The sequence below is a fragment of the Cebus imitator genome, unplaced genomic scaffold (assembly GCF_001604975.1).
Source record: "Cebus imitator isolate Cc_AM_T3 unplaced genomic scaffold, Cebus_imitator-1.0 Scaffold380, whole genome shotgun sequence".
NCBI lineage: Eukaryota > Metazoa > Chordata > Mammalia > Primates > Cebidae > Cebus > Cebus imitator.
Window position 1 is genome coordinate 162,510 of NW_016107695.1, and position 13,076 is coordinate 175,585.

Genomic DNA, 13,076 nt, shown 5'->3' on the forward strand with positions numbered 1-13,076 from the left:
CTACCTTAGAGCTTTCCTCGACGCGTGATCCGAGCAACTCTGCAGTGCAAACATGCGTCATGCTGGGTGTTACATTTTCCTCGATGTGTGATCCATGTGACTGCGCGGTGCACACGCGTCATGCTGGGTGCTACCTTAGAGCTTTCCTCGACGTGTAATCCAAGTGACTCCGCGGTGCACATGCGTCATGCTGGGTGCTACCTTAGGGCTTTCCTCGATGGGTGATCCAAGTGACTCTGCACATGTAGTGCTGGGTTCTACCTTAGAGTTTTCCTTGCCGCACGATCCAAGTGACTCTGCAGTGCACACGTGTCATGCTGGATGCTACCTTAGAGTTTTCCTTGATGCATGATTCAAGTGACTCCGTGGTGCACATGCGTCGTGCTGGGTGCTACCTTAGAGTTTTCCTCGATGTGTGGTCCAAGTGACTCCATGGTGCATATGCGTCATGCTGGGTGCTACCTTAGAGCTTTCCTCGATGCATGATCCAAGTGACTGCGGTGCACGCGTGTCATGCTGGGTGCTACCTTAGAGCTTTTCTCGACATGTGATCGGAGCGACTCCGTGGTGCACACGCTACATGTTCGGTGCTACCTTAGAGCTTTCCTTGCCGCATGATCTGAGTGACTCTGCAGTGCACATTCACCTCAGCATCTCCGTAGGGCAGTCCTTGGCCTTTAAACCTAATGGATGTGTTTAAGTTCACTTCTCAGATTGTCAATAATTCTGTTTCCTAGAAGAAAGCCAGCTTCCCTCTACAAGTGCCCTGGTAAAAGGAGAGCAGGTGGGAGTGACGTTTCCTATACTGAGACTTGCACCCTGTGATCTCTCATGTGTCCCACATTCTGCATGTGGATGGTAAGCATCAAAAGCCTGGCCTATGCTGTGTAAAGAAAATAGAAACCACAGAGGTCAGAGCGAGCATCTTCATAGATGTTAGACAGTGCCCAGGGGACCTTAAATTTCTTAGATGAACATTAGGTTTATTTTCTAAGAATGATTGAAATGAAACCAAATTATTTTTGTCCCTTATTATTACTGACTTCATTCTTGGGATTGCATGCTTTAAATCTTAAAGTTGGTAAATTGGGCAATGATGTGTAAGTATCTTTAATAAAAGGAATTTGATGATTTTTAAGTTTGTTACCAAAGTCTAGGCAGATCTTTGCCTCTGTGATATGACTTTTTCTTTAGAAAGAGGAAATGGTGATGGTAATGGCCTCAGCTTTCCCGTTTCCCGCTTGCACTGTACGTTACACGTTTAAAGTTAACACCAGATGAATTGTATTGATTTCTGGCCTCAGAAATATTATACATATTTGGCAACATAAAGAAGTACTGTTTAACTGTTATAGAACATGCCACAATTATGTTCACCTCTCCTCCTGAAAATGCTTAGAAAGCGCTGGAAATTAGGGGGCAGCATTGCTTTGAATGGCCTTGGCCATTGCTCCACCATGTCTCTGTGCAGAGCATCCCTGGAGCAGAATAGTCCCTGCTTGGTCCAAACCATGGAGGAGAATAAGGGTGGGCATGGAGGCTGGATGCTGTGCTCCCAGAGGATGCGTAGACCCAAGGCTCTTCGAGGCCCCCATCTTACCTAGAGCAGAGGGGCCCTTAGAGCAAAGCAGGAGCCACATGACACCTTCTGTTGACACTGGTGGGGGAAGCATGGACTGGTGCTAACACCTGGTTGTTAGCAGGTGCCCGGGGGACCCAGCACAGGCTGAATGGGAGCCCAGCACAGATGTGGTTCTCAATGGCAGGAACCCACCCCGGCTTGTGCTCCCCACTTCCGCAAAGAGCTCACAGCCAGGCCAAGGGGCGTGTGTGGGGCCAAACCTTCAGGAGTAAGATTAGTGTGTGTTCTTTTCTTTTTGTTCGTAAATCAGTCTTTCCTCTGAGAACACCCAGTGCTTGTGGATTGGAAGCTCAGTGGGCTTATTCGTATTTAACCTGGCAAACCTGGAAGTGGAAGCTGCTTTATGTTACAAGGGTAAGATCTTTGGTGTACTGCTGCGTAACTGTGATGTTTTCCTTTGACTGGTATGTGGGGCAGTGAAAGTGTTTGTGGAGAAGGCCTCACCACGTGATCTGAGTGACTCCGTGGTACACATGCATCACAGGATGAGATGCTTCAGTCACAACTCAGCATTGAGAACGCAAGGACCTCTGTGCTGCCAGATCCGAAGGATGAGGACCTTTCCCAGACCCTCAGGCACTCAGCCCTGGAGCCACCTCTTGCCTCCATCCACCAGGCCCTCGCCAGACACTCCAGGCCACCTGGGGTGTGCAACACCCCAACACCCATGGGAACACCCCTGGGAAGCCCCTGGCTTCTCCAGTATCCCTTGAGAGCCTCCCAGAGCCCCAGGCTTGCGCAACGTAAACCCGGCTGAGGCGCTGTCCTCTCCAACCCTGGTTCCCTTCCCCAGTTTCTGCCACCCCCAGGAATGTAGGAATAGTAACCTCTACCTACCTCCTGCCCCTAAAGTCTCCATCTCATCCCCCGACCCCAGAGGTTCCACCCTCCTCTCCTAGCTCCCTGGCTGCCACCGGCCACATACTTTCTGCCCAGGAACCCAGGTGACTTTGAAAAGCAGGCTGGATTCCAACCCTCTCCTCCATTGCAGGGGGTCCTCCGCGGCCGCCTCCTAGGCACTGGCTTCTCTTGGTGCCTCCTTTCCAGCCCTGAATGCACAGGCCTCTGTGGGGCTGCTGGATCCATCTGCATCTTCACACTCCCCCTTCCCTTCAGGCGCCCATCCCTGCCCCTCCTCAGCTCAGCCAGCCATGGCTTCTCCTTGCAAACTCAGCCTTTCTTCCCCAAAACGGTCACAACTCTTAATAACACATTTCCTTTCTGAGCTGCTGCTGGATGTGTGGCTTCTCCAGGAGGCTGAGCTGCAGGTCTCAGTCCGAGTCACATCCCAGCCTTAGAGCAGGGCCTGGCGTTTGTGTGGCGGGGCCTGGAGTGTGTGTGGTATGTGGCCTGGTGTGTTTGCGGCATGGGGCCTTGCATATGTGTGGGTATGTGGTTCACAGGCTGCAGTGTGTGTGGCTGGGCCTGGCGTGTGTGTGATGGGTCCTGGCCTGTGTGTGGTGGGGCCTGGAGTGTGTGAGGCTCAGGGCTTGGGGTGTGTGTGTGGTGTTTGGCCTGGTGTGTGTGGGTATGTGGTGCACAGCCTGCAATGTGTGTGATGGGGCCTGGAGCGTGTGTGGCGGGGCCTGGGCAGTGACTCCGTGTATATGTGCTCCCTTCCTCCCCGTCATGTTCCTCCTGGTCTTGCTGAACTGAAGATTTCCACAGCCTCAGCATCCTGTTGGCTGGATCATGTGCCCTGAGGAGCCGCTTCACAGATGGCAAGGTCGGTCCTGAGACATGGCCCCTCCGATTTCTCCTTTCCACAGAGTGATGTAGTAACTACTGGCTGAGGAAATGGGATTTTGTGTGAGAAAACGTTTTTGGAGTGACAGGGTGGTGACCCTGCTGTGAGAATGAAGCCAGTGTTAGATGCATGTTCAGATACTCCTTGAATCTCCTTTCCCAGATAGTGTCACTAACCACGTGGAAACTGTGTCCCTGCAGGCGCTGTGCTTGCTGGCCTCCCTGTTTGGAGGGAAGATCGCTGTGTTGGAGGTGGACCCAGCCGCGCTGGTCATGGCTCAGCAGTGCCCCAGGGTGGGACAGGGCCTCTCAGTGCCAGCCAGGTAGAGTGCCTTCAGGTGTGGAGTGTGTGTGCGCATGTTCACCTGTATTTCTTTGTGTGTTGAGAAATAAAGTTTAGGAAACTCTGAGCTCTACCAGCGCTGGTTGGAAGAAACAGTTTTTCATGCTGTTGCTTCTATCTTGTTGAAAACTAAATAGTTAATAGTTTACTTTAATGTGAACCACTATTTTATTTCAGGATAGAATGTACATTATAAAACAGCACCTTTATTAAGAATATATTAATTTTTTCCCAACAAGGATAAGAATATGCTTGACGGTTTTCATTTTCAAATACTGCCCTGTCCATAGCTGCATTTATTAGTCATTTGTAACCGTCCTTAAAGTGAGTGTGTCGTTGAAATGTGTCCATCGTATCATTCTTTGCACTCCTGGCTTTATGTGGTTTGTTTCTGTTTCAGCTCCTGTGTCCTTCCTACCTCTCCACTGTATCTGGGAATTGCCAAGGTGAAAAGCACCAAGGCTGCTAGTGAACAGCGATGTGGTGAGTTTAGTGAGCTATGAAATCTAAGAACGCAGGCTGATGCCTTCTTGTTGTGGCTAGGGCTGCTACATGGCTTTGAGAATTCCTATCTGTTAAAATACGCATTCTGCACTTCCTTCCAGCCTTCCCTCCTTTGTATCTCTGCCTCTCATGTGTTTGTTACGTGCCTGCTATGGTGGGAACATGCTGGGTGCTTCCCCTCCTGAACTGGGCGTCCCTTGTAGCAATTCAGCACCGTGCCCGAGATTGAAGGCTGGTGCCTGGTGCAGTGGGGGTGCAGAGTGCACCCTCAGCAGTGATTGATGGTGAGAACATCTTTTTCCCTTTTTCCTCTGCTGAGGAGTTGGAAAGCGAATCCTGAGTGTTTGTACACCTGCACACTTCAGTGCACCTTTCTGGAACCTGTACATTTTTACCACCATGACATTATATCAAAACCAGTAACTTTCTGGAATCTTGCATTAGCAAGGCCATAATAAATTATCCCTGATTGCCTCAACAATATTTTTTATTGGTTTGTTCTAAGCAGCAGCCAAATAAATCCACATGTTGCATCTTTCAAATATATAAAAATTAACTTTCACTTTAAGATGGTAAACTTTGTTATGTTCCATTTCTTTCAAGGCTTACTGATAATTACGTCTTTTTTTCCTTCATTGACCAGCCTAACCCTTTAATTGGTCTTGGTAAACCTCCTACTGGACCTACTTCGAAAGCCTGAGGCTTCCCTGTACCTTTCTTTCACCTTCTCCCTTGTAGCTGCCTGACCGCTGGCCCTCACCTCCCGGAAGGGCCGTCTTCCCCACCAGTGAACTGGCGACCCTGCCCTCAGGCCTCTTCCCGGGCTGGGCTGGGCTGGGGTTCCCTCGTCAGGCATGTCTGGACCTCCCGTGGAGCCCACCCTCTGACATGGGCCATGTCCTTCATGCTCCCTCGAAGCCCTTGAGCTTGACTTCTGGGACTTCTGTCCTAACCTCTCTGCCCCCTCTTCCTACGAGACTTTTTGAAATCATGCCTTGAACACCTGTGCCTTTCCTGGGTCTCACAGACTGTGTGGTTCCCGCCCGCCTTGCAGACTGGGGAGGGACGTTTTCAGGTGCTAGGCCGGGACTCAGAGCTGAGCTTGGGCCTGGAGCTGTTTCCTTGTTCTGCCCTACATGAGGGTCCCTGCTGCTGCGGGGTTTCCGACAGGTCCCCCATTCCTAGGCCCTCTTTCCATGAAAGACCCACCTTCGGGGTTAAGTGCCCATCTCCTGCCGATTTATGCTCTGCTACCATCCCATCACCATGGGGACAGTTCTGAGAAACTGTGAGAATGAAGGCCTGGGGAAGGCGGCCAGGCTCAGCCAGCATGGCAGCCTCCAGGCCAAGCTGATTCCTCGCTGGGAGTGGCCTCTGGCCTTATGAAGTCATGGCACTTCTGCTATGTAAGGAGGCGCTAATTACTCATCATTGAGAAGGCATCTTAAATTGTGAAAGACACGAACAGCAGAGAAGACAACAGCAGGTGGGTTGGAAGATGGCTGAGAAGAGAATGCCCGTGGGCTGCTGTGGGCCTAACCCTCCCCAAGCTGCTGCTTCCTCCTGGGCCTCCCGGCCTCCTCCTCTTCCCGGGCCCTCTTGGCCTCTTCCTCCTCCTGGGCCCTCCTGCCCTCCTTCTTGCCCTCCTGGGTCCTCCAGGCCTCCTTGCCTGGTCCTCCCAGCCTCTTTGTTCTCCTTAGCCCCCCGAACCTCCTCATCTTCCTGGATACCCCAAGCTTCCTCATGTGCTTTTCCCCCACCCCTCCTGGTCTCTCTTAGCCTTGTCAATCTCACCTCCTACCATTCATCCGTAACAACTGACAGCAGCAGGAGTTAGAGAAATCCCCAGGTAGCCGCAGGCAGGTCCCCAATGAAACCTGACCTCCAAACCAAAGACAGTTTAAAGCCTGAAAGCCAAACTGTAGGTGTCGGATAAATCCACAGATCAGATTGAGAACCTGTTTTCCTGTCTGGCACGCTTTCCTCTGATTGGTCGCTACCCTTCACCTATTTTACATAAACCTACCCTTCTCTAATTGGCTTTTACACTGCTGTGCCCATCTCTGAGTTGTGCCTTTTTTGCATAGTCGTAAACCAATCAACATGCACTGCCCCATTCTGAGCCCATAAAAGCCCTGAACTCAGCCACACAGCAGTGGTTGTGGGGGGACTACCTGACTGAGGGTAGGGGGCTGCCCTCTCTGGGTCCCCTCTCCGCTAAGAGCTGTCACTCAATAAAACTCTCTGCCCGGGCGCAGTGGCTCACGCCTGTAATCCCAACTACTTGGGAGACTTAGGCAGAAGAATCGCTTGATCCCTGGAGGCGAAGGTTGCAGTGAGCTGAGATTGCACCACTGCACTCCACCCTAAGCGATGGAGCGAGACTCTATCTCAAAAACAAACAAAAAAACTCTCCACCCTTCTCACTCTTCAGTGGTCAGGATAACCTATTCTTGGATGCGGGACAAGAACTCAGGACTCACTGAATGTGGGTATGAAAAATGCTGTAATGCTGTAGCCTTCCACCCTCCACCAGCGCTGGGCAGCCACCCCCCACACAGGAACAGCAGTGGGGCCAGGCCCGCCCCAGAGCCACAGGCCAGGGCAGGGCAGCGGGACCGAATGGGCCGTAACACAAATGGGGGCCAAGTGGGCAGGTAGTTCCTGTGCCTAGTGAGGGCCCAGGGAGGCCTGGGCAGGGGCACTGCCAGCCTCGGGGGCTTCCAGCTGGCAAAGAGACACTGAAAAAATCCTTCATCACAATGTCTCTTCTAACATGTCTGGTCTGGGGCTGGAGCTGTTCATGCATAGAGTAATATTCTTTCTTACGTGCGTTCTTTTGTGGTGTGCTGTTTTCACTTTGTGTCTGTGAGATTTGTTTCAGTTGCTGTATAGCATTCTGTTGTCTGGATATACTGCCGTTTATGTACCCACAGTTTATTCAGTATTAACAGATGTTCAGCTTGTCCCAGGCCGCTGTTGTTGTGAGCAGCCTTTGCAGCACCTGCTGTATCCTGGAGCCGGGAGGGCTGCCCTGAGGTCTGCGGGGGCAGCTGCTGGGCTTGGGTAAGGTTCCCCATGTGGCAGACAATGGTGAAGATATTCCCAGGTAGCTGGCCGACTGCTACTCTAGCGGCACACACCTCCCCACCTGCCCTGAGCCCTGGCCAAGGCCGGATGTTGCTGGGCGCTGGAATTTCTGCTCACCCAGTGTGAGACAGGATTAGCACTGGGTGGTCGCAGGAAAATGGAAAACCCAAGCAACAGTGAACACAGGAAGGTGGCAAAGTAACCACAGGGCAGCAGAAAACCCAAAGCAAGGGAGAGAAAAGGCCAACCCATCACTGTGAGGCCTCCTCAGTTCTGGGAAAACCCGAATAAGAGAAGGGGGCTGTAGTAGGGGGTTACCTGAAATCCCCTCCATTCCCAGGATACCTGATGATGATCCCACCCTCTCATTAAAGAAACACCCACAAAATGGGGTGCTCAAAGTCCTCTAAGCATGCTTCCCTCTCCTGAGCTCACCTGGCTTCTCACTTAGGTGTGTGCTTTCACTTTGTAGCAAAAACTGCTGCTTTTCACATCTAATTTCTTGCTCTGAAGGTGCCAAGAACCTGGAAACCAGCTGGGGGTGGGGTCTCACCAGCATCTGGAGACCCTTCTGAGCCATGTGGCAACCAGTGGAGATAAAAAGCTGTCTTATGATTTCGTTTGCCTTTTCCTGAGGTGATTGTTGCTTGTGTTTAATCAGCCACATGTTGCTGTCATAAACCTAATTTGCATTTATTATCTCTTTGCTATTATTTTGTACAGGACATTTTGGATTCATGTTCATGAGTGATTGATTTCTCAGGAACTTGCTGGGTTTGGTTTTGGTGTGCCAGCTCCACAGAATGACCTAGCAAGAGCTTTCTCTGTTTCTATACCTGAATGATTTGTGTACAGCTTTGAATTAGGTGTATCATTGATTTTGAGTATAAAACCAGCCTTGTATGTCAGGGATAAATCCCATAATGTATAATCTTTCTGCTGTGTTGTAGAATTCAGTTTGCTAACGTTTTATTGAGGATTTTTGTATCAATTTTCATCAGAGAAATGGACGCTTAGTTTTTTTGTTCTGTTTTGTTTGTTTTTATATATTTTTTGGAACTGAATGAAGTGCAGTGCGTTCCATTAGAGATTTGTGTTGCTTCCAGGGGTTTGGGTGCACAAGTCTATAGCTTCTGGCCTTTTAAGCCACTTGCCACGGTCCCTCTGACTACAGGACCACAAGCCTGGGACCAGCACACACCATCACGGCACAGGCTTCCTGGGCCAGTCGGAGATCGTGCAGTGGCCGGCGGGCTTGGCCTTTCTGCCCGCACCTCCCTGAGGCCACACAAATCCTAGGTCCCTGCGGCTGGAGTTACAGCGTCCACAGCTCACCTCAGTTTCAATATCTTGTCCTCATTTTCTTTCTTCTGCGTTTAACAAGATAAAGCATATATTTCATCTGGCATTTGTGGCTTTTCTCTGTGGGAGAGGCTGTCTGAATACCTAACCAGCATGTTACACAGATAATGAAAGTCAGCATTCGCCTTTTAAATAGCAGCACTCAAAAAATTGAAAAAGTCCTAGGTAGTAATTATGCTAGTGAAGAACCGAAACTGTTTATTAGGTAAATAATATGGTCTTATTGCATTATATATGTAGTAGTCTGTTTTTCGTGTCTTTTAAAAGAAATTTTCTGTTCATTTCTTTTTTTAAATTATAAGATATATATAAAATAAAACTTACCATTTTAACCATTTTGGGTGTATGGTTCAGTGGCATTCTGTACCTTCACATTGTTGTGCAACATAAAAAAGCCTTTTTGAACCATTCGCTTAATTAATACCAAAGGAATTTTATGTATATACATACATTTCTAGTGAAAAATTTTCGGAAAAACTTGACTAACCAATATTAATTAAAATAGCTAATCATTGCAGTAATACTAGACTGTTCAGATGGTTTTCCAAAGTTCTTTTTTTTTTCCCATTTATTTATTTTATTGCATTTTAGGTTTTGGGGTACATATGAAGAACATGCAAGATTGTTGCATAGGTACACACGTGGCAGTGTGATTTGCTGCCTTCCTCCCCATCACTTACATCTGGCATCTCTCCCCTTGCTATCTCTCCCCAGCTCCCCACCCCCCACCGTCCTTCCCCTATTTCCCCCCAACTGACCCCAGTGTATAGTGCTCCCCTCCCTGTGTCCATGTGTTCTCATTGTTCAACACCCGCCTATGAGTGAGAACATGCGGTGTTTGATCTTCTGCTCTTCTGCCAGTTTGCTGAGAATGATGGTTTGAAGCTCCCCTGTGTTCGTAGACTACGCTGAGTGGCGAGCAGGGCCTCCTGCGTTTCCAGCACACAGAGACCCATGTCTTGTCTGCCTGCCTCCGTGGACGGCTGCGCGTTTGGGGAGTGAGATCTTGCCGCACAATCTGTCCTGAAGGAGACACAAGTCTCATGATTTGCTCTTTCAAAACTTACCCTATTTGTTTCCTTAGCTTTTCTTTTTATATATGCTTCATTGATTTAGATCATGCCTTAGAAGTGGAATTTTTAGACTTTTTGTCAATATGGATCATCTTGTTTCAGATGAGCATATGTGATGTACTGTTGTTTGCAACCAGTGATAGTATTTAGAGTTTAGAACAAAACCTTTAATAAGAACAATCATATAAATAGTTTTAATATGGAGATAGCTTTTACAAAGTGATGAAATTTTAACATGTTGATGTTTTGTGTGTAGTTTAGAAAATATTCCCATGGAAAATTAATGGATATGTTTCATTTACAGTAATGCTATAATCCCAAAATTTGCTGGCTTCTGCTTATAAAACTATAAAGGAGATAATATAAAAAAGAATGTATGTGATGGACGAGGAACTATTATATGTTAATGCTTAGAGCATTTGTGAAAGTAACATGCAGTTATATATTTATAAACCTTATTCTAGGACTTTTTAGACTTTCTCATAATGAAGTATACTACTAATGTGTCCATAATGTTATTATTTTATCCTGAAATTGTTTTCCTTTTGGTGATACTTTGTCATTTTTTGGAGAAGGCTTTTTCTCCTTTCCTCACTGTGTAGATTGGACAGGGCAGTTTCCTGGCTTCTCCTCCATCCTCTGAGGGTCCCTCTGGGTCCCAGCTGTGTGTGGCATCTACCTTCCTTTCCCATAGAAACCTCTCCCTTTCCAGGTTTGGCTTCGCCCTGTGCAACCCTGTGAAGCCGGCAGTACCCAGGCCTAGGCCCAGGCCCAGGGTGGAGGCCTGACTCAGCAGGTTCCTGGTCACCTCCTGGACTTTGATTTGCACAGTGAGACGTCCACAATCTTAAGTTAATGCTCTATTAGGGCCACTTGATTCTTTTTTTTGAGATGGAGTCTTGCAGTGACACCTGGGCTGGAGCGCAGTGGTATGATCTCGGCTCACTGCAACCTCCACCTCCTTGGGAGGCTGAAGCAGGGTTCAGCGATTCTCTTGCTTCAGCCTCCAAAGTAGCTGGGATTACAGGCACCCACTACTATGCTCAGCTAATTTTTGTATTTTTAGTAGAGATGATATTTCACTATGTTGGCCAGGATGGTCTGAATCTCCTGATCTCGTGAGGTGCCCGCCTTGGCCTCCCAAAGTGCTGGGATTCTAGGCGTGAGCCCCCATGCCCAGCCAGTCCACTTGATTCTTAATGGGAATATAATTTAGGTTATCCAATATGAAACAGTAGCAGAAACAGAACTGAATTTGTTTACAAAAAGGAACTATTTTTAGAATTATTCAGTATTATGCAAATATTCATTTTTTCTAAAGCTATTTTATAATATTATACAGACTATTCATATTGAACACCAATTATTAAGTTTATGCGAAAATAAATAGTTCTGGCAAAACTATATTTCATCTGAAAACATTTTTTTTGATTTGTAAATATTTATGGTAAGTTCACGTGATGTCAGAGTGTTTGTCAACTGGTAGTCGTATGCAAAATGTAAAATAGGCTGGGCCAGGCGCAGTGGCTCATGCCTGGAATCCCAGAACTTTGGGAGGCCGAGGTGGGTGGATCATGAGGTCAAGAGTTCGAGGCCATCTTGACCAACATGGTGAAACCCCCTCTCTACTAAAAATACAAAAATTAACCAGTCGTCGTGGTGTGTGCTGTGCCTGTAATCCCAGTTATTCAGGAGGCAGAGGCAGGAGAATCACTTGAAACTGGGAGGCAGAGGTTGCAGTGAGCCTAGATTGCACCACTGCACTCCAGCCTGGGCGACAGAATGAGACTCTGTCTTAAAAACAAACAAAAACCAACTTGGGTTATTTTCTTATCCTTTTAACCCCTTTATTTAATCTTTTGCTGGTGATGGTTGATGTGACTTCAGATACGAAACCTCTTAAATTTATAGTCAGAAATTCATTCTGTTGGTGTGAATGTTTCTTTTTTGAAGAGACTCTGTTCTTCTTCTGTCCATAATGAGATGTTAATTTTCGGTGTTTGTTTCTTCTTTAAAATTGCCTTTCTACAGCTAAACGGAACGTCATGAAGGACCAATTCCTGGTTTTACGCAGTAAAATTAAGTCATCTGGTTATGCCTCGGCACCACAGTGAGTGAACTCGTCTCAGAATCGGGAATGCACCTGCGTCATAGATGCAGGACTTTAACACCAGTAGGGACACAGATATATCCCTGAGGGTCACATTATGACATAGCAATATAAACAGGAGTTAAAATGTGGTGGGTTGGACCACAGCATGCCAGTCAGCAGCAGCTGCAGCGGCAAATGTTTCCTGAGCACTCACTGTCCGCTGGGCCACGGAGCAGCCCTCCGAGTCCTTGTCCGATAACACGGTGGTCCCGTGAAGTGAGGGCAAGCTGGTAGGGTGTGGAGCTGGGAGAGCATGATGATTCTCTAAATAGTAGTGGCCCCTCAAGGCGCCGGACACAGTGCTCTTCTTAGAACACAGCTTTGCTGTAACATCAGAGCAGATCACAGAGTATATTTAAGCCCTGAGTTAGCAAGGCTGCTCAGAGACAAGGAGAGACGAAGTGGCAGGATACTCTGAGAAACCACGGGGAGGCCTTGAGATTCCCCAAATCTTCACAAGCCTATTCCTCAAAGGGAAAGCTGACTTTCCTGAAGAAAATGCAGACATATCCCCTCCTCCTAGCTCATCTCTTGACCTTTGTTGTCTCTTAACACAGTGGCCAAAATGGCCCTGTGACCTGGAGTCCCTGTCCTCAGAGTACACGCTAGTCTCCCTGGTTGGTGCTCACCTCTACCAAGCTCCCCCTTCATGTGCCCCTGGCCACTGCCCCACCCCACCCCTCCCACTGGCTCTGCTGTGCTCCAGGCAGAAATCCCAGGCCACTCTGTGAAAACTCACAGCCTCCTCTCGTCCAAGGGCTTTCCTGATCTGCTTGTTTGTTCTCTTTGGCTTGAACAGTGGTGACCATGCCTTACTTATTATCTGTTCTTTAAACCACTGTGCCTTGGACAGCACTCAGCACCCTAAACCCTCTCATAAGGCATTTCTGGAGGGATGGATGGATGGATGGAAGGGGATGGAGGGATGAAAGATGGATGCATGCTTGCATGGATGATGGGGATGGAGGGATGGAGACATGGAGAGATGACAGATGGATGAGTGGGTAGATGGATGGAGGGGATGGATGGATGGAGAGGTGAGAGATGGATGAGTAGGGGGATGGATGGAGAGGATGGAGAGATGCAGAGGTGAGGGATGGATGAGTGGGGGGATGGATGGAGGGATGGAGAGATGCAGAGGTAAGAGATGGATGAGTGGGGGGA

The 13,076-nt window shown here is 48.3% G+C and overlaps 1 protein-coding gene across 1 annotated transcript in view; it reads left to right on the plus strand.

Moving 5' to 3' along the window:
• Positions 1–13,076, plus strand: part of WDR27 (WD repeat domain 27) — a 275,100-nt gene that overhangs the window by 45,724 nt on the left and 216,300 nt on the right. Inside the window, exons 8-13 of the mRNA XM_037731066.1 lie at positions 738–858; positions 1,893–1,996; positions 3,301–3,368; positions 3,590–3,711; positions 4,132–4,214; positions 11,792–11,870. Of these exons, the coding sequence (XP_037586994.1) occupies positions 738–858; positions 1,893–1,996; positions 3,301–3,368; positions 3,590–3,711; positions 4,132–4,214; positions 11,792–11,870 (577 nt within the window). The remainder of the gene's footprint in view (positions 1–737; positions 859–1,892; positions 1,997–3,300; positions 3,369–3,589; positions 3,712–4,131; positions 4,215–11,791; positions 11,871–13,076) is intronic.